The 19,022-nt window shown below is 37.6% G+C and overlaps 2 protein-coding genes across 4 annotated transcripts in view; one reads left to right on the plus strand and one right to left on the minus strand.

Annotated features, from left to right (window-relative positions):
• The window catches only part of robo3 (roundabout, axon guidance receptor, homolog 3), a 171,240-nt gene extending 167,268 nt beyond the window's left edge, over positions 1-3,972 (minus strand). For both annotated transcript variants that reach the window (XM_083567567.1, XM_083567566.1), the window contains exon 1: positions 3,766-3,972. The gene's annotated coding sequence lies outside the window, so the exon portion shown is untranslated. The remainder of the gene's footprint in view (positions 1-3,765) is intronic.
• A 2,522-nt stretch (positions 3,973-6,494) lies between these two features.
• On the plus strand, positions 6,495-14,619 carry msantd2 (Myb/SANT DNA binding domain containing 2). 2 transcript variants are annotated; one of them, XM_083567628.1, is made up of 4 exons: positions 6,495-7,191; positions 8,298-8,553; positions 12,574-12,628; positions 13,182-14,619. In XM_083567628.1, the coding sequence occupies exons 1-4, from the start codon at positions 6,634-6,636 to the stop codon at positions 14,008-14,010; spliced, it is 1,698 nt and encodes a 565-aa protein (XP_083423754.1). In that variant the 5' UTR covers positions 6,495-6,633; the 3' UTR covers positions 14,011-14,619. The 2 variants fall into 2 exon arrangements, with proteins under 2 accessions (XP_083423754.1, XP_083423753.1); XM_083567627.1 differs by having other exon boundaries at positions 6,502-7,191; positions 13,155-14,619.
• Positions 14,620-19,022: the final 4,403 nt, after the last annotated feature.

Below are 19,022 nucleotides of genomic sequence, written 5' to 3' on the forward strand. Positions count from 1 at the left end.
TCATAGATACTAACCACTGCAGACCGGGAGCACCCTAAAAGAGCTGCAGTTTTGGAGATATTTTGACCCTGTCGTCTAGCCATTACAATTTGGCCCTTGTCAAACGTGCTCAAATCCTTACGCGTTACAGTTTCCTTCTAAATTTTTAAATAAAATGTTCACATGCTGCCTAATATATCCTACTCATTAACAGGTGCCAATCAGTGTTATTAACCTTACCGGTCATAATGTTGTAATTTCTTAATGTTATGCTCACTTGGTGTATAACCTCTGGTATGGGCAGCAAAAAAAGTACAAAAAAAGATTTGGATAGAACATAAGGGTAAGTTTAGCATTTTAAATTATTATAATAAAAGAGGGTTTTTGAGTCTCACCACCAGATGCCACCAAAGATCTGTGTTCATAAATGTCTCATTTTAAAGTATAGGAATGTAATGTGTTTTATGAAAACAAAATAAAATTAGTAGATATACTCTTATAAAATATGTAGGACTTATGCATATGTATAAATCTGCAAACTGAAAATACCCCCATGATAATCTATTTAAAAGACTATGGTAGTGCATATTTATATTAATACAGTATAATGGGAAATTTATTTACACATTTTCTTAAAGTACGAAAGCACAACAATAAACGCATAATTATTAATCCCTGTGAAAATGTAAAATAACTTTTTCATATATCATGTATATAGATTAAAATATTCAGACAAGCCATATATGGTTCTTCCCCAAACTGTTACCACAAATTTGGATAACTGTATAGGATATCTTTTTAATGTAGAAGAATTAAGTGTTACATATAATAGGAGACTGAAACCTGTTCCAACATGGCAATGCCCCTGTGCACAAAGCCAACTCCTTGAAGATATGCTTCAAATGGGTTGGAGTGGAAAATTTTAGGTGGCGTACTATAGTGCTCAGACTTCAATACTATTGAACCCCTCTGGGATGAAGTGGAACACTGAGTGCACCCCAGAGCTCCTCATCCTACATCAGTACCTGATTTTACTAATGCCCTTTTGGCTAAATGAGCACAAATCTCCACAAGCACACTTCAAAATCTAGTGGAACATCTTCTCAGAAGAGTGACGTTATTATAACATTGAATAGAGAATAAATTGGAATGAGATGTTCAAAAAGCACACACGGATCTTTTGTGCATATAGTGTATTTTACAGCAATTAGTCAGTTACAGCCAATCTAACACCATCAATGCAAGCTGGTGAAGTGTAGTCAGTTTGGTCATGGGAACGTAAACTGACCCTAAATTCACCCTGAGTTTTCTCTAAGTGTTTAATACTGGACTATTCTTGCCTTTCTGATTATGAACAATTAAAGCTTTCTTATAGCTTTGAACATAAGGTGCATTTGATCTACTTCCACACCTACTTTTCATTTGCTCCAGCAGTGCCTCAGACGTATGCCGCATGCCACATGCCTTATGGACAATATAACCTGTTCAAGGAGAAGCCTAGATTGATATTGACTACTTTTAGGGTAATATGTAGTGGGATGTGTTATATGGACTTGAAATTGGAAATGCACACACAAAGACACACACGTAATTTCAAGCAAGGACGATTGATTTTGTCTCAAGTGTCTAACTGGCCATATAAGTTGCTTAGTGTCTTGCATAAAGAATCTGTCAAAGGCATTCACTATTTCACTATGCAAAAGCACTTAGGATTTGCATATGCTTTGAAAAAAACAAGAAAAAATTACACGTGAAAATACTTTTTACTAAAAGTTGCTAAAATTCAGCTCTAAGTAGTAAGGCCACATATAATTAAATATTAAATAGTAATGAATGAGATATTCTTTTCCATTTATTCCATTTATCTTTTCCAATTATTAGATTATACAATTTGTATAATTATTATTAGCATCAGGATCAAATGACATTTGGTATTTTTTTAATAACCATTATTATTATTTATCAGAATTACAGCACTAGTATGTACATTGCCTGTCAAAAGTTTGGAAACACCTAGACCGTTATTAGTTTTGAGATTCATGCATGTTCCTTTTGTTTTTTGTGCAACAAACTATGTAAAAGGCAAAAATACAAAATAATTAAACAGTAAATGACTGGAAGACAGTTCTGTAGTCAGATGAGTCTAAAATGTGATTTTTTTTTTTTTTTTCTTTAATTGAGGAAATATTAGACAGAGGAAAGATGTTAGCAAACTGCCTCACACGATCAATCAAACATGGAGGTGTAAGCTTGATGGTTTGGGGCTGTAGTTGGAGCAGGAAAGTTTGGGGATTTATTTAGGCTGAGAGGAATATTGACCCAACATGGCTAGTCCATCTAAACTGTGGCTAATTGGAACCAACTTCACCATTCAACAAGACAATTTAACTGAAGCATGCGTTCAAGCTCTGTAAGCATTATTTTGAGAGCAAGCAAAACTGGAGTGTTATCTATCATGGAATGGCCTGCCTAGTCACCACACCTAAATCCTATCAAACTACTTTGGGTTTAACTGGATTACAAAGTTAGAGAGAAACATCCAACAAGTGAAGAACACCTTTGAGAAGTTTTAAAAGAGGCATGGCAAAGTATTTCAGCTGAATGTTTAAAGAAACTAACTGTACAGATGCTAAAAGTGTGTAAAGATGTTATTCATGCTAATAGGGGATGTTTCAATGAAAATAAAGGTTTACATCTGTACATTTCTAAATTTGTTTGGTCAAAATATGTTTGTTGCATGGAAATAAAAAGAACAAGCATGTGTCTTTCAAGACTAGGTGTTTCTCAACAGAAGACTAGGTGTGTCTCAACAGAAAATGAGATACTGCAAGTCATCCAATCCTGCAATCCCACCACTTGCCCTCTGGATCCAATCCCTTCAACTATACTTCAGACCATCTCACAAAATCTCCCTCCCTTCATCTCCACAATCATCAACGGGTCCTTAACATCCGGCTATGTGCCAACTAACCTTTAAGCAAGCAAAGGGTCATTCCCATCTTAAAGAAACCTGCTCTGGATCCATCAGACATCAACAACTACAGACCGGCATCACCTCTCCTTTCATTCTAAATCTCTGGAACACACTGTTTTAACCAACTGTCTGTCTATCTCTTACAAAACAACCTCCATGATCCAAACCAGTCTGGTTTCAAAGCAGGACAATCCACAGAGACGGCCCTTTTGGCTGTTTCTGAGAAACTGCATGCTGCTCGATCAGCCAAGTTGTCATCTGTACTTATCTTCCTGGAACTTTCAGCAGCATTCGAACACAGTCAGCCACAAGACCCTTTTGTCTACCCTCAGGAGCCTCGGTATCTGCGGAACAGCATTCCCTCCCTCAGATACCACAGCTTCCGCTCGGATATGTGCTTGACAGATATATCTTCATGAATGACTCTCTGCTCTTCCCTTCAGCTACTGCTTGTAACGTTGGGGTAACTATGGACAATCAACTGTCCTTCTCCTCACATTTTGCTAATGTGGCTTGTTTCTGTCGATTTCTTCTTTACAACATCCAAAGGATTTGACCATTTCTGTCCACACAAGCTGCCCAGGTGCTTGTTCAGTCTCTTGTCATTTCGAGACTGGATTACTGCAACACTCTGCTGGCAGGTCTTCTCTGAACGCTATTTGTAGACTGCTGTTGTAAATGATCCAAAATGCAACTGCATGACTTGTGTTCAATCTGCCCACTCCCTTCACTGGCTTCTAGTAGCTGCACATATCAGATTCAAAACACTGATGCTCACCTACAAAGCCAAAAATAGACCAACACCATCTTACCTCAGAGACCTCATCACAACTTGCACTGCACCACACTGTCTGAGATCCTCCAGCACTGCTCGACTGGTACCACCTTCTCTCAGAATGAGAGGTAAGTATACTTCAAGGCTCTTCTCTGTTCTGGCACTGAGGTGGTGGAATCAACTTCCCCTAGATGTCCGTACAGCAGAGTCCCTGGCTATCTTTAGGCAACAATTGAAGACCTTCCTCTTCCTAAAACACCTAAATTAGCACTTTCAGAGTTTGCTTTGTAAAAATCAAGAGTTATGTTTATATTAAGTTTGTAATCTAGCATGCTAGTGTAGATTAATTTATTGCTAGGGACTTAAAGCACTTTTGTACGTCACTCTGGATAAGGGCGACTGCTAAATACCGCAAATGTAAATGTGTTTTGAAAGACATTGTAAAACAATGCTGTAAAAAACGCCATTCAATGTCAGGTATCTGATACTAATTTAGTAAATACAGACATCTGTGCAATTTCTATTGCAGCTGCTTTAACTGCTATAGAGAACAAAACGTTTTTGACAGTAATGAAAGTGATGAAATCATGTTTGGAAACATTGTTCAGTAATTGATGTAAAATGTTAGACACTGTGGAGCATGTGAAGTTGAACATGTGAAAAAAAACCTGATAAAGTTAAAATTTGAAAAATGATTATGAATTCATAGCAAGCTTGGGAAAAGACACAAGAGAATAAGCTCACTAATATGCTTTGCAACAATCTCCTTGAGCTGCCTCATTATCGATAAAAAATTATTATCTAAGAAAAACACGATATTATTATTGCTTACAGTAACAAAAAAAAGAGATAATTCACGGCACATTATGTTTATAATTGTTAAGAGGTTAATAATGTAGTCTAGTTTTTTTTTTAAGAGGGAAAGAGGGAAACATTTTAAAGATGTAAAGATGTATTAATTGTTTAAAAGCTAATGTATTGTTATAAAAGCCAACATATAGAGAGTGTCCAGTTAGGACCAGTTTATGCCAAACTGTCAAATATAGACAACGTTTTAATGAAAGAATGTGCAAGAATATGAAAAAATTTGAAATGTAAAAAAATGTATTTTTAAATTATTAAAAAATTTAAATTTACCATTAAAAAATGGTAAATAAAAAAATGTATTAATAAATAAATAAATAAAAGCCTAAACTTATAGATAGCAGCAACTACTGTTATTTACTCAAATTGTTAAAAAATTTTATAAAAAGAAAAAGAAAATCTAAAAAAAAAATCTCAGAAAAATGTAGCAGAGGACAGTAAATCTGGATGTTTAGTGTGCAAATATTAAAAAGGGAAAGTCATCACGTTTCAGACTGAAACGATTCACGGCTTACATTTTTAGCCCATCAATTGTAATGTTTTGTCCAATATATACTTCACATTACATATTTTATTAGATTTTATTGGTTGTACATATAACTTAAGTAGAACACCAAATCATATAAACATGTCTTTCTAGGCTCTTGTTGATGTGCAATGTTAACACGTAACTTTTATGGAGAAAATCCAATTTCCAAACAGTTATGAGTTGTTGTAGCAGTGCTGAGTTTATTATGTTTAAAAAAAAACTAACTACCAAGAACATATTGTACATCGAAGACCATACTGTACACCCATAAACCGTGTGAAACAGCTCTGAAACTAATCTAAACTGTGCGGCAGTGGAATACTACCTTTTTGTCTATAGGTCCTGTGCCCTGATAATCTGTAATAAATATTGTAGAAGTGCAAATATTCAACTCTACAATACACTGTGCTCAATTACTCCACATAATTCCATATATTTTCAGTTACCAATTAAAACCAAGTTTTATACTGATCTGTAACCGCCTGCTGCTTGCAAAAAAAGACTGACATCACCGCCTAGTGGACAAAATGTTAATTGGTCGTCATATTATCCCCAGAAACATCTGTTCCCTTATAATTAATCAAAGCTCTAAATAGAAATTTACTTTAAATTGAATTAAAGTAAAAGTTTGATTGTATAAACTATCTTATGAACCAACCCAATTTTTTTTTTGACAGGATGATTCGATTACCACTACTTTGTACTTAGGAATATATGTTATATATTCTGTAGGTGTACCAATGGTCTGTGTCCTGAGTCTTATGCTTAGTGTTACCAGGGTAGTCTCTGTATTTGTATGCCAGGATAAACTGTTAACTCATCCCTGACTACAATAAAGGAGTTACTGAAGAAAGAAAGAAAGAAAGAAAGAAAGAAAGAAAGAAAGAAAGAAAGAAAGAAAGAAAGAAAGAAAGAATTAATTAATGATTTAATGAATTAATATGAATAAAGGAATGAAAAAAAAATGAATGAATGATCTATTTCAATTTCAGAATTAGCATTGTCAACATGTATGTGATATTGTGATATGAAGTTGAGTGAAGGGGAAAAGTGTTCAACAAGGGACATAAATGATAGAGTGTGTATTTAAGTGTGTTACACTTTTTTAACCATTTGTTTTTCACAAAAAATTTTACATTACCAAACTTTTTATTTTACCTTTTCTAAGGGTTGTCTAATCAATTTTGATTATTATTCATAAGAACATATTTAATTAGCCCATATTTGTAGTTCATTTACTTTTAAATATTTATTTATGCTCAATAAAATGGTTTTAATCGTTTTTAGTTATTTTATTGATTGTTTTCAAATGCAAGATCTACTTTTTGTCCAACATTTACATTTTAATTAAACGCTACAAAAAAGAAAAATCTTGATTGATGAGTGATTTCAGATATAATTCTTGATTGCCTTATTCACACATTTCTTTACATACACAAGAAAACATTTTGTGAGGAGCAGTACCGTGATGCCAGTCTTCATACGATTTGGTTTTGAACAAAAAGAGAATCAATGGTATTGTCAATTCCTAGCTGCCATGGCCGGTCTGAATACGCATGCGCAATCTTTCCTCTTCCCACTACCCCTCCTCTTAGCAACAGAGCAGCAGCAAAGATGGCTGCCCCCAGTAACGCCGAGCGCTCTCCTGAGAGGTCGGCGCCGCTGAAGACGCCAAAAACCGAGCTCCCGTCCCCTGAATCAGACGAGCTGAGTGATGGCAACCAGTACCATTCCGACTCGTCCGCTCCCAACAGATTCCCCTCCTTGAATGTATCCATATCGTCAGCGCTTGGGGCCGGAGGCGGCCCGGCCTCTGCCTCCAACAACAGCAGCAGCGGCGGCGGATTCACGGTGTGTCGCGGCATGTCGTGGACTCCGTCCGAAACCAACGCGCTTATCGCCGTGTGGGGAAGCGAACGACTCGCCGAGGCCCGCATGCAGCAGTTGGAAGTCGCAGGGACCGTGTTTTCCGGAAAAGCCCCCGGACCGGCTATGTATGAACGGGTTTCGAGAGCCTTGGCAGATCTCGGTTATGACAGGACTCCGTCTCAGTGCAGGGAGAGGATGAAGGTAATGTCCGAGCCGAGTAGCACTCTTCGTTCAGAAGAATACAGAACCCAAACCTGATAATAATAATAAATATTAAAGCTTGACTCGTTGCTGCTGGATTGTTGATAAAGGTGACAAAACAAAAATTCACTGTCTGTGACTTATACATATTCCATATGACATACCTGAATATAACATATATAATATGCCTTGTGTGTCTGATAGATCTTTCTTACTAACTCTGTCATTTACTGTTGACCATCAGAAATCATTGACCTGCTAATAAAAGGTTACAGACTTTTCCATAATAATAAATCTCATAATTTGCTCCAATAAATGTTATGGCATGTACCTGGTTCTGGTTATATAGTACGTTTGGTTTTATAGTGTTTTAGTGTAGCGTGGATCCTTCTATTGTGGTCTGTAGCATCTTTGTATGATTTTACATCTTGCATTACCACAGGTCGTTTAAGGTGATATGATGTACTGTGAGTAAATAGAGAGGACATTGTTAACATGGGACTTACATTAAATGCACTGTGATATCTTAGTTGGTCAAATTAAAACACAGGTTATTGACAGCCTAAACAAAGTGTGCGATGGTTTCAGAATCATCTGCTCTTATACAAGTACTTGTTTATTCTTGTCTGCAGTGGTGAGATTAATGCATACTTCCTGTAATGCATAAGCTTGGTGACACTCATGTTGGGATCTTGGGATACACTTTTCTATACAGAGCTTTTTAAGATGCTTTCTATTTTTTTCTTTTTTCTTTTTTTCCCCAATTCAAACCACCCATTCCCAATAGGGCCGAAGTTTAGAAACTGATCTTGTCATGGGTTTTGTGCTTCTTTAACCACAATTGATTTGGGAGCATGTTTGGCTTATTATTCTCTCAGAAGCTCCATCGATAGACAAGTATTAATTTTATTCAGAGGAAAAAAATAATATTTCTTCCTTTTAAATACTAGAATATTTGATCTTCAAAGCCCTTGAACTATCAACCTGAAAACATCAAAGAATGTAGAACGGTAGAATACTATTGTTGTTGGCAATTGAATTGAAAAATCTTATAGGTACATTTTGGAAATATAATCTTAAATAGAAAATGTTTTGGTTGCTCACAGACACTACGGAGATGCTACAGCCGCGTGAAGGAGCACGGCATCGGGAAGAGGAAAAGCAGTTACTCCATCGAGCAGCTGGAGAAGGTGTTTGGCCAGGGTGGCTGGGACTCTCAGAGCTGCCAGCCTGTGCTGATAAACAGCAGCGGCCTCTATCAGGAGATGGAGTCGGACGGCAGCACGATGGAGGATTACCCTCAAGAGGACTGGTGCAGTCAGGAGCTGTCTGCTGCTTTCCAGGAGGGAGAAATAGAAGCTGGTGAGTAAACTATAACCTGTACACTTTAAGAAATAAGCTGGAAAAATGATCTTTGCTGCTATGGTGCAGGGGTGTGTGTGGATGGACAGAAAGGGCCTTCACATCCCTGGTGACCATCTACAAACCATCCACTGACCTTGACTGATAGTTTGCTGACACCAATAAGTAGCGGTTTACCTTTTTTAAAATACAAAACACGCACCAGGCACTTTATAAATGTTCACGTGCTCATGCAACTCGAGCAGCATCAGCACTGCAGTGCATAAACACACATACAGGCCCAGAGCTTCAGTTAATGTTCACATCAATCATCAGAAGTTCAAATTGTGTATTCATTGACTTAGGTCAAGGCATGGTTGCTGGTGTCAGATGAGCTGGTTTGTGTTTTTTTAGAAATTGCTTATTTCCTAAGATTTGTATACAAAAAAATACATATATAATGGCATGAAAACCAAAAAAACATATAGTCACAGATTGCCCAGACTGGCTTGAGCTAATAAAAAAAAAAATCTATGGTGATTTAAATAGAAACTCTTTACACCCATGTTGAGCAGAAAAGCCGCTAACAGCATGCTGAACCTTTAGTTGAATGGGCTACAAGAGCAGTAGGATAATACTATGCTGCAGTACACCATTTTCAAAGCAGTGCTAAGAAACCATGTTAGAGATACAGTTTAGTGAGAAAACAATCTACATATCAAATATTGCTCACAAATTATTGGTCACTTTCTAAATAATAAAAGTCTAATACTGTATTCAATATTTGAACACTTTGTATACCATTACAGAAGTAGTTTTTGAGGAATCAATCCCACCAAAGGACTGACTGGAAAGAGGCTGATCACCAGATTCATGCAGCTGTGAGGTTAACCCTGTACAAACTAGAGGAGGTGCCTAGTGATGAAGTGAGACTTCAGGAAGTTGCGTGTCATTATGTCATGCCTATAAAATGGAAAACCCTTGTCGGAGAATTACAGTATCTCACAAAAGTGAGTTCACCCCTCACATTCAGCAACAACACTATAGACAATACTATAAACTTGGATATATTTTAGTCGTTGTGCAACTTATATAGCAGTACAGATTTACTGTCCTCTAAATATAACTCAATATACAGCCATTATTGTCTAAAAACCTGGCAACAAAAGTCAGTACACCATAAGTGAACATGTCAAAACTGTGTCCAAACTGTCAATATTTAGCATGAGCACCATTGATATTTAGTACTGCCTTAATCCTCCTGGGCATGGAATTTACCAGAGCTGCACAGGTTGTTGCTGGGATCTTTTTCCACTCCTCCATAATGACATCACAGAGCTGCTGGAGGTTAAATCCATGGCGATTCTCCACTTTCCGCTTGAGGATGCCCCAAAGGTGCTCAATAGGGTTAGACATACTTGGTCACTCCATTACCTTTAGCTTCATCAGCACGGCAGTTGTCATCTTGGCGGTGTGTTTGGGGTCGGTATTATGTTGGAAAAAGTCCATCTCGGCTATATTTGTGGAGAGCAACAATTCTCAAATCCTTAAAGATTTACTTGCCATGAGCCATACGAACAGCCAGTGATCAATATGAGAGAATTGTACTTAAAGCATCAAATTTCAACTGCTCTAATTAAAGATACACAAATTTGTTTGGGCCTGTTAAGGGGACAAAAACATGAACATGACGAACTGTACATGTGGCTTTGCATGGTTATACGACATACAGTTGTTATCACTTAGGGTGTACTCACTTTTGTTGGCAGCTATTTTGGCTATAATGGCTGTATGTTGAGTTATTTTCAGAGGATAGTAAATCTATACTGCTATACAAGCTGCACATTGACTACTCTATACACTATATTGCCAAAAGTATTCGCTCGTCTGCCTTCACATGCAAATGAACTTGAGTAACATCCGATTCTTAATCCATAGGGTTTAATATGATGTTGGCCCACCCTTTGCAGCTAGAACAGCGTCATATCTTTTGGAAAGGCTTTCCACAAGGTTTAGGAGTGTGTTATTGGGAATTTCTGACCATTCTTACAGAAGCGCATTTGTAAGGTCAGATGTTGGACGAGAAGGCCTGGAACGCAGTCTCCGCTCCAATGAATCCCAAAGGTGGTCTATTGGCTCTGTGCAGGCCAGTCAATTTCTTCTACACCAAACTCACTTATCTATGTCTTTATGGAGCTTGCTTCGTGCACTGGTGCGCAGTCATGTTGGAACAGAAACGGTCCCCAAACTGTTCCCACAAAGTTGGGAGCATGAAAATGTCCAAAATGTCTTGGTATGCTGAAGCATTAAGAGTTCCTTTCACTGGAACTAAGGGGCCAATCCCAACTTCTGAAAACCGACCTTACAATGCAGTCAGACAAGTACCGTTCTCCTGGCAACTGTCAAACCCAGACTCGTCCATCGGACTGCCAGACAGTGACGCGTGATTCATCACTCCAGCGAACACGTCTCCACTGCTCTAGAGTCCAATGGTGATGTGCTTTACACAACTGCAACTGATGTTTGCATTGCACTTGGTGATGTTAGGCTTGGATGCAGCTGCTCGACCAGTCATTTCATGAAGCTCTCTATGCACTGTTCTTTAGCTAATCTAAAGGCCACATGAAGTTTGGAGGTCTGAAGTTATGGACTTTGCAGAAAGATAACAGATGGAAGGTGACCTCTGTGCACTATGCGTCTCAGCATCCTATTTAACAGTTGACTGTGGAATATTTAGTAGCGAGGACATTTTACAACTGGACTTATTGCACAGGTGACATCCTGTCATGGTACCACGCTGGTAATTCACTGAGCTCCTGAGAGCGACCCATTCTTTTACAAATGTTTGTAGAAGCTGTCTGCATGCCCAGGTGCTTGATTTTATACACCTGTAACCATGGAAGTGATTGGAACAACTGAATTCAATCAATTGAATGGGTGAGTGAATACTGTTGGCAAAATAGTGTATGTTTCATATGTTCAAATTTCATTTCTATAGTACTGTCCCATGTGAAGATATACTAAAATGGTTACTGAAATGTGAGGGGTGTACTCACTTTATTTTGAGGTGTAACAGTACAGTTCAGTACAGTACAGTGCAGTTCGGTACATATTTCGGTTTTGAAGTCACGGTTCGGTTACATTTTGGTACGGTTCGGGGAAAGAATTGCAAAACATGAAATTGCATTTTTCCATATTAATAACGCATTAATGCAAATTCATTTTATAGGCACTAATTTTATTAACGTGCAATTAATGCAACACACATTTCTGTTTGAAAATATAAATACATATAAAAGAGTCTAATTTAATTTAGGCATTTATTCACAACATCCTTTCTTTACTCAAATATAAAAAATATATATATAAAATGTAATCGCTAAACATTTGTTTTACTGATGCGTAAAAAAAAGGTTTCACATTAAGCACTAAAATCCGCCATGTTGCACACATCTGGCAAATAACCCTCTGGGGTTTTGTGGCATTTTTTGCTCATAATGCCAAAATAAATTTTAATATTTTTTGTGTGTGTTTCTTGATTGTACAGATAACAACAATACACAATTTGAATCTGTAGAGGGTCTACTTTTTGTATACACTCATAACTTTTGTTATTGTTGTGATTTTGTAAAATTAAGAAAACAGGGTGCAATCTCTCTTCTCTCTTTCTTTTTTTTTTTTTTTTTTTTACAAAACGAATTCTCTTATGTAATCTGTTCGATAGTTAGAAGAGGTACAGTTTCTCTGGCATCACCTCATTAACCGTCCATGTGGAAACGTAGCAAATGTTATCCTGATGATAACAACACAATAATAATTAAAACAGAATGAAAATTGAAGCAGCTGATATATTATAATACTTTTACAGATTTAGATCTTCATTTTTCTTAGTGCTTAAAAATTGTCTCAAAAATCAAACATTTATTGTTGTAGACATTATAGAGTTTCTGTTTTTATGCAGCAATAATGTATTGCTGGATAATTGTTCAATTGTGAAGCATTAATATATTTTATATTTGCATGTTTACTTGTGTTTTACAGAGGAAATTCAACTTCCAAAAAACAGGGTTTTACAGATAAAACCAGAGGCTTCTGAGTAAGTACTTACTGTAGTCACACCTATAGAATATTTTTCTTCTGTCCTTTAGCCCTAATGCAGTCATGATTATAGAGATTGATTTTTCAGTACTCAAGTGTTGAGATTTAGATTGATCATTTCTGTGCTGCATAGCTTTCATTTTTTCAATAATTTAATTTAAATTAATGCAGATTATTCTATTTAAACAAGGATTTTCTCAAAAAATGTTCTATTTGGTATATGAGGTGACTTGATTTTGACAAATTTTGTTCGAGCTGCTGAGCCTTTCGCAGTCTGTTATGCAAATTCATGTCACAGAATGACATATCCAGGAATATTTATATTTTTACATTATGCTCTGCAGGAAATCTCACTAGTGTTCACATGGAATATGCAGATGTTCTCAGTTTGTGTATTCATGGGTATTTGAAGATTTAAATATATTTTTTAATTAAAATAAACATTATTTAAAATGAAATTGAAATAACTTGAATACTTGACTTGATGATTTATTAATTACATTTTTTTTTTTTTTTTTTTTAAGCCCACATCATGCTGTGATTTCCTGCAGGCGGCAAGAAGTGATGCAGAATGTAATACGCATCCTTGAATCAGTGGATGTCAAATGGGAGCACTTCCAAACATGGACGGACTTCTCACGTTTGCACCTCTCCAACAAGCTTGCCATTTTTGGCGTGGGCTACAACACACGGTGGCGGGAAGAAATCCGTTACCACTATGCGGAGATCAGCTCGCAGGTCCCCCTCGGGAAGCGTCTGCGGGAGTACTTCAACCCGGAGAAGACAGAGGGCAGGGAGATCATGACCAAGGTGCAGAAAATGAACTGGAAGAATGTGTATTACAAATTTCTCGACATCACAATCAGTGAAGCGCGCTGCCTCGAGCTCCACATGGAAGTGGACTGGATTTCTATTGCACAAACAAGCTCTTCTGGTTACAGCAACGGATCACAGTACTTGCTTCCAGGCGGCATTCCAAAAACCTATGGTCTGTACGCTATTGGATACGAGGAGGAAGAAGAAACTAGTAACTTCAACTCAGAAAACATTGGATCTTCAGTTGAACTTGGTGAGAGTGGAACTAAGCAAAGGAGGACTTCATCCAAAGTAACTTACTGCTACCTCGGCATAGCGGAAGATCGCACTCTTCAGCAATGCCTCTTTCAGCACTTTCAAAGTTCAGGGAAGTGTTGTAGTCGTCCCGAGCCTGCCATCAATAGGTTTTTGCAAGACAACTGCTCCAAGGATGGCGGCTCTTCTTCCGTGTACATTAAATTTATTGAAGTGGAGCTGGACTTTCTCTCAGCTGGATCCTTAGTGGAATGTTTAGAAACGGCTATTGGGTATGCCTTGAAGTTCAACAAAAAAGATACCTTGTGACAAATAATTTGTTCTGTGTATTTGCACAAATGTACTGCAGAGATCTCGACACAGCTCAGCATTCGATCTAGATTTATCAGCCAGAAAAAATAACTCTAGATCTGAAACTGGACAGCATCTAGATCTCTACTGTGAAGTTGTAACAGCAGTTGTTCAGGAAGGTTAATGTTCCTCCCTTTGCAGTAGATGTAATCAGGGAGTTGTGGACCTTTTGAAGTTAAAATGGTGGACCCAGTGGCATCTGAACGATGCCAGGTTTCTTTTCAAAACTGCCTTTATTTTTTATCATCCAACCAGTGCTTCAAATGATTCAAGTGTATGTGGAGACATGGCACTTTTTACATTTCCTATCAGTGATAAAAATGAGGGGAAAATGAAAGTTTATTGCTGTAGAGGTCTATATAATATATATTTATGAATATTGATGTTAAGCATTCCAACATTTTTAGAAAGAATTGCATTCGGATGTTTTCACTATATCAGTATTTGTTTATATTTCTTTTTTCTTGTGAACTCACACAGTGTCTTTATGTATAACTGTTTCCGGATCACAGTATTGTTTACATGAATGGAAGAAAAATAAATAAATAAATAAAAAAAAACAAAAAAGACAATATTCACACTCATTTATTATGTCTTGTTAAAGAGAATGTTTTACATGATTATTATTTCAACACTTGAAACCTGTGAATTTAAATAATTCATCCCTTTTTTTCTCTCTCTTTTCTTTCTTTTACTGTCAATTATTTAAACAAATTGAAATTGCCATTCCTATTGGGAAAAATCACAGTTATACATGGTACACATAAATGTAAAACTTATTTAGGAGCAAAATGTCCATCAGCAACGAAATCTTGTAAAAAAAAGGCACTCTACATGACCAAAGGTTTGTGGACATCTGTAGATCGCAGTATGCCATGGGAATTTCAGTATGCCTGTGCTCATTCAGCCACAAGGGCATTATTGTGTTCTGGCACTCATGTGGGGTGAGGAGAGCCGGTGCTCATTCCAAATATGTTCAGTGGGGTTAAGGTGCCGGACACTTGATTTCTTTCTTTTAGACCTTGGCAAAACCATGTCTTCAAAGGTGCTTTCAAAGGGGCATTGGCATTGTCAACATGTTTGGGCCTCTTAGTTCCATTGAAAGTGTACTGCTATAGTATACAAATTCCAGATAATTCTGTGCTTCCATGTTTATGACAACAGTTAAGGGAAAATTTATATACCAGTGTATTTTTTTTGGTTGTATAGCATCATTTTGCATATTTTTTAAATGCTTAATTGCTTTTTTTTCCCTTCAGTTTAATGTTTTTGGAGTCAACCCAGTTGTGGAATTACCCATCTAGACCAGATGAAATAAAAGAAACAAATGCTTCAACTGAATACATAGGTATTAACTTGTATCTGTGTTCTATAATTCAATTTGTGTGAACAGCTGACAGCTTGCTCAGTGTTTCTACAAAGCATATAAACATAGTTGTTGTTTTTTTGTTTTTTTTCTTCAAGCAAATTATTAATTAATGGTAAAATGAATAGCACTAACTATTTTATCTTTTATATAATTAATTATCTCTGACATGTATGAGGACAGTGTGACAGCAGTGAGGGGTGCAGTAGGAACTACAGACTCATTTAAGGTGGAGTTTGGACTGCATCAAGGATCGGCACTGAGCCCTTTCTTGTTTGCAATGACGATGCGATGGACAGGTTGATGAACGAGGTCAGACAGGAGTCTCCATGGACTATGATGTTTGCGGATGATATTGTGATTTGTGGTGAGAGTAGTGAGCAGGTTGAGAAGATCATGGAGAATTGGGGGTATGCGCTGGAGAGAAGGGGAATGAAAGTCAGTAGGAGTAAGACAGAGTACATGTGTGTAAATAAGATAGAGGGCAGTGGGAGTGGTGCGGCTGCAGGTCGAAGAAATGGAGAAGGTGGAGGAGTTGATGTACCTGGGGTCAACAGTGCAAAGTAATGGAGAGTGTGTTAGGAAGGTGGAGAAACGAGTGCAGGCAGGGTGGAGTGGGTGTAGAAGAGTGACAGGAGTGATTTGTGATAGATGGGTATTTGAAAGAGTGAAAGGAAAAGTTTATAGGAGACCTGCTATGTTGTATGGTTTTAGAGACAGTGTCATTGAGTTAAAGACAGGAGGTGGAGCTGGAGGTAGCAGAGTTAAAGATGTTGAGATTTTCATTGGGAGTGACGAGGATGGACAGAGTTAGAAACGAATTTATTAGAGGGACTGCGCATGTAGGATGTTTTGGGGACAACGTGAGGGAAGCCCGATTAAAATGGTTTGGACATGTGCAGAGAAGGGACATGGGGTACATCGGTAGGAAAATGCTGAGGATGGAGCCGCCAGGAAGAAGGAAAAGAGGAAGACCAAGTAGGAGGTTTATGGAGTGGTGAGGGAAGACATACAGGTAGTTGCTTTGAAAGAGTCAGATGTAGAGGACAGAGTAGTATGGAGACGGATGATCCACTGTGGCGACCCAAATGGGAGCAGCCGAAAGATGATGATGATATTATATAATGATCTTTTTTGTTTTCTGCACAATCTATATTATTCAGTATGTGACCAACAGGTGGCAGTAGAGACACCAGAAGGCAGATCTACGTCTCTTTCGGATTCTCCCATTAGGGGTCGCCACAGCGGATCATCCGTCTCCATACCACCCTGTCCTCTACATCTGCCTCTTTCAAACCAACTACCTGCATGTCTTCCTTTACCATGAGGGACATGACGTGAATTCTTTGCCACATGTTGGTAACAACCAATGCAATCCACACATACATACACACATCAAACCATACATGTTCATAAATGTTATGTGTAATGTCACAGGGAAAAAGTATTGAACACAAAGAACAGGAGGTGCAAAAAGCCAAGGAAGACCAAGAAACCAGCTGAAATCAATCAGTAAAAAGAAAGCAATCCTGGCCCTTGTTAGTGCAAATTAATATCAGCTGTTTACCAAGGTGTCACACACACAAAAAAAACCCATCTTATGATGGGTAAAAAGTAAAGGGTGCTTTTAAGACCTTTGCAACCTTATTATTGCAAAACATACTGATGCATTGGTTACAGAAGGATTTCTAAACGTATGAATGTTCTAGTGAGGACTGTTGGGTACATAATCCAGAATTGGAAAGAACTTTTCACCATAAACCAGCAACAACTAGGTGCTCCTCGCAAGATTTCTGACAGAGGAGTGAAAAGAATATCAGAAGAGTTGTCCAAGAGCCAAGGACCAATTGTGGAGTGCTTCAGAAAGACCTTAAATTAGCAGTTACAATTGTTTCAAAGAAAATAAGTAATAATTTTAACTGCAATGGCCTGTGTGCATGCTCATTACGCAAGACTCCACTGCTGAAGAAAAAGGATGTTGAAGCTCGTTTAAAGATTTTCTACACAACATTTAGACAAGCCTGTGAAATACTGCGAGAATATAGTTTGGTCAGATGAGACCAAAATTTTACCCTTTGGATGCCATAATACACCATGTTTGGAGGACAAATAGTACTGCACATCACCCCAAAAACACCATACCATCAGTGAAGTTTGAAAGTGGGAACATCATGGTGTGGGCTGTTTTTCGGTATACAATACTGTCAATCTTCATATAATTGAAGGAAGTATAAATGGAAAAATTACATTCTTGATAAAAATCTGCTGCCACCTACCAGTATGATGAAGATGAAATAAGGATGGACATTTCAGCAAGACAATGATCCCAAACTCACAGCCAAGGAAACTCTCAATTTGTTTTTGAGAAATAAAATAAAGCTGCTGGAATGGACCAGCCAATCACCTGACTTGAATCCAATTAATAATCTATAGAATCAACTAAATATCAGAGTTCATAGAAGAGGCCTATGGGAACCATCAAGATTTGAAGACAACTAGTGCAACTAGTTTCTCCATACAGGATGCGTCTTGAAGCTGTCATTATCAACAAAGGCTTTTGTATGAAGTATTAAATACATCGTGTTCAATACTATTTCCCTATGTCATTTTACATGTATGGTTTGATTTCTTTTTGTGATGTGTTCAATACTTATTTTGCTCTCTATACTGGACTTAATCAATCACTTCTCAATCGGCTCCAATTGGTACAAAACGCGGCAACACGTCTTCTCTCTAACACCTCCAAACACTCACACATCACCCCTGTCCTCCGCTCGCTTCACTGGCTTCCGGTGGGGTTTAGGGTGGAGTATAAGGACTTGCTGTTTGTGTTCAAGGCCGTCAATGGTCTGGCCCCGGCCTACCTGGCCGAATTAATAACGGTCTACCAACCAGCCAGAACTCTCCGCTCCTCTGGACATACCTCTCTGGTCACTCCCAAGTACAAATATAAAAAGTTTGGAGGTCATTTGCCGTCCAGAGACCAAAGCTGTGGAACGCACTTCCAGCACACATACGAAGCATCACTGTGCTGAGTGTTTTTAAATCGCAGTTGAAATTTTATTTATTCATACAAGCTTTTAACACATAGCCCCTGATTCAACTGCTATTTTATGTACAATGTGTTCTCATATTTTATTATCTATTATTGTTTTACTGGAAAGCGCCTTGTGCTACTTTTGGTTGTTGTAAGGCACTTTATGAATAACATTTGATTAATTGATTGATTGATATTTTACCCGCTGTATAAAATTATGATTTAAGTTTCTGATTTTAAGATACTCATCTGTCTTTTATTTGTAAATATTCAGCCAATACGCATTCAAGAAATGTAATATATATGGATTATGGTTTGAGCCAAACTGGAATGTGGATAAAAAGGCTATAAAGACAGAGAATTCTGTATGTAAGTTTATTGTTATAAGACCATGTGTGTGTTTTCTGCACAGCTCGAATGTGAATATGTAAACTATAAACAGGAAACAAAATTTAGGTAGCACTGAATATCACTTTAAAATCACACAATGAATTATTCAAACCTGAAATCCAATTTCCCCATTTACTCTTTTTAAACACATAGTGCCGCAAGTCACGCTTGAGGGAA

The sequence above is a fragment of the Silurus aristotelis genome, assembly GCF_946808225.1.
Source record: "Silurus aristotelis genome assembly, chromosome: 18".
NCBI classification, from domain to species: domain Eukaryota; kingdom Metazoa; phylum Chordata; class Actinopteri; order Siluriformes; family Siluridae; genus Silurus; species Silurus aristotelis.

Excerpts from the sequence above, each read along its gene's own strand:
- msantd2 (XM_083567627.1), top strand. The coding sequence starts at position 6,634 with ATGGTATTGTCAATTCCTAGCTGCCATGGCCGGTCTGAATACGCATGC. Across the intron at positions 8,554-12,573 it reads GGAGGGAGAAATAGAAGCTG|AGGAAATTCAACTTCCAAAA; the intron begins GTGAGTAAACTA and ends TGTGTTTTACAG. Across the intron at positions 12,629-13,154 it reads ATAAAACCAGAGGCTTCTGA|CCCACATCATGCTGTGATTT; the intron begins GTAAGTACTTAC and ends TTTTTTTTTAAG.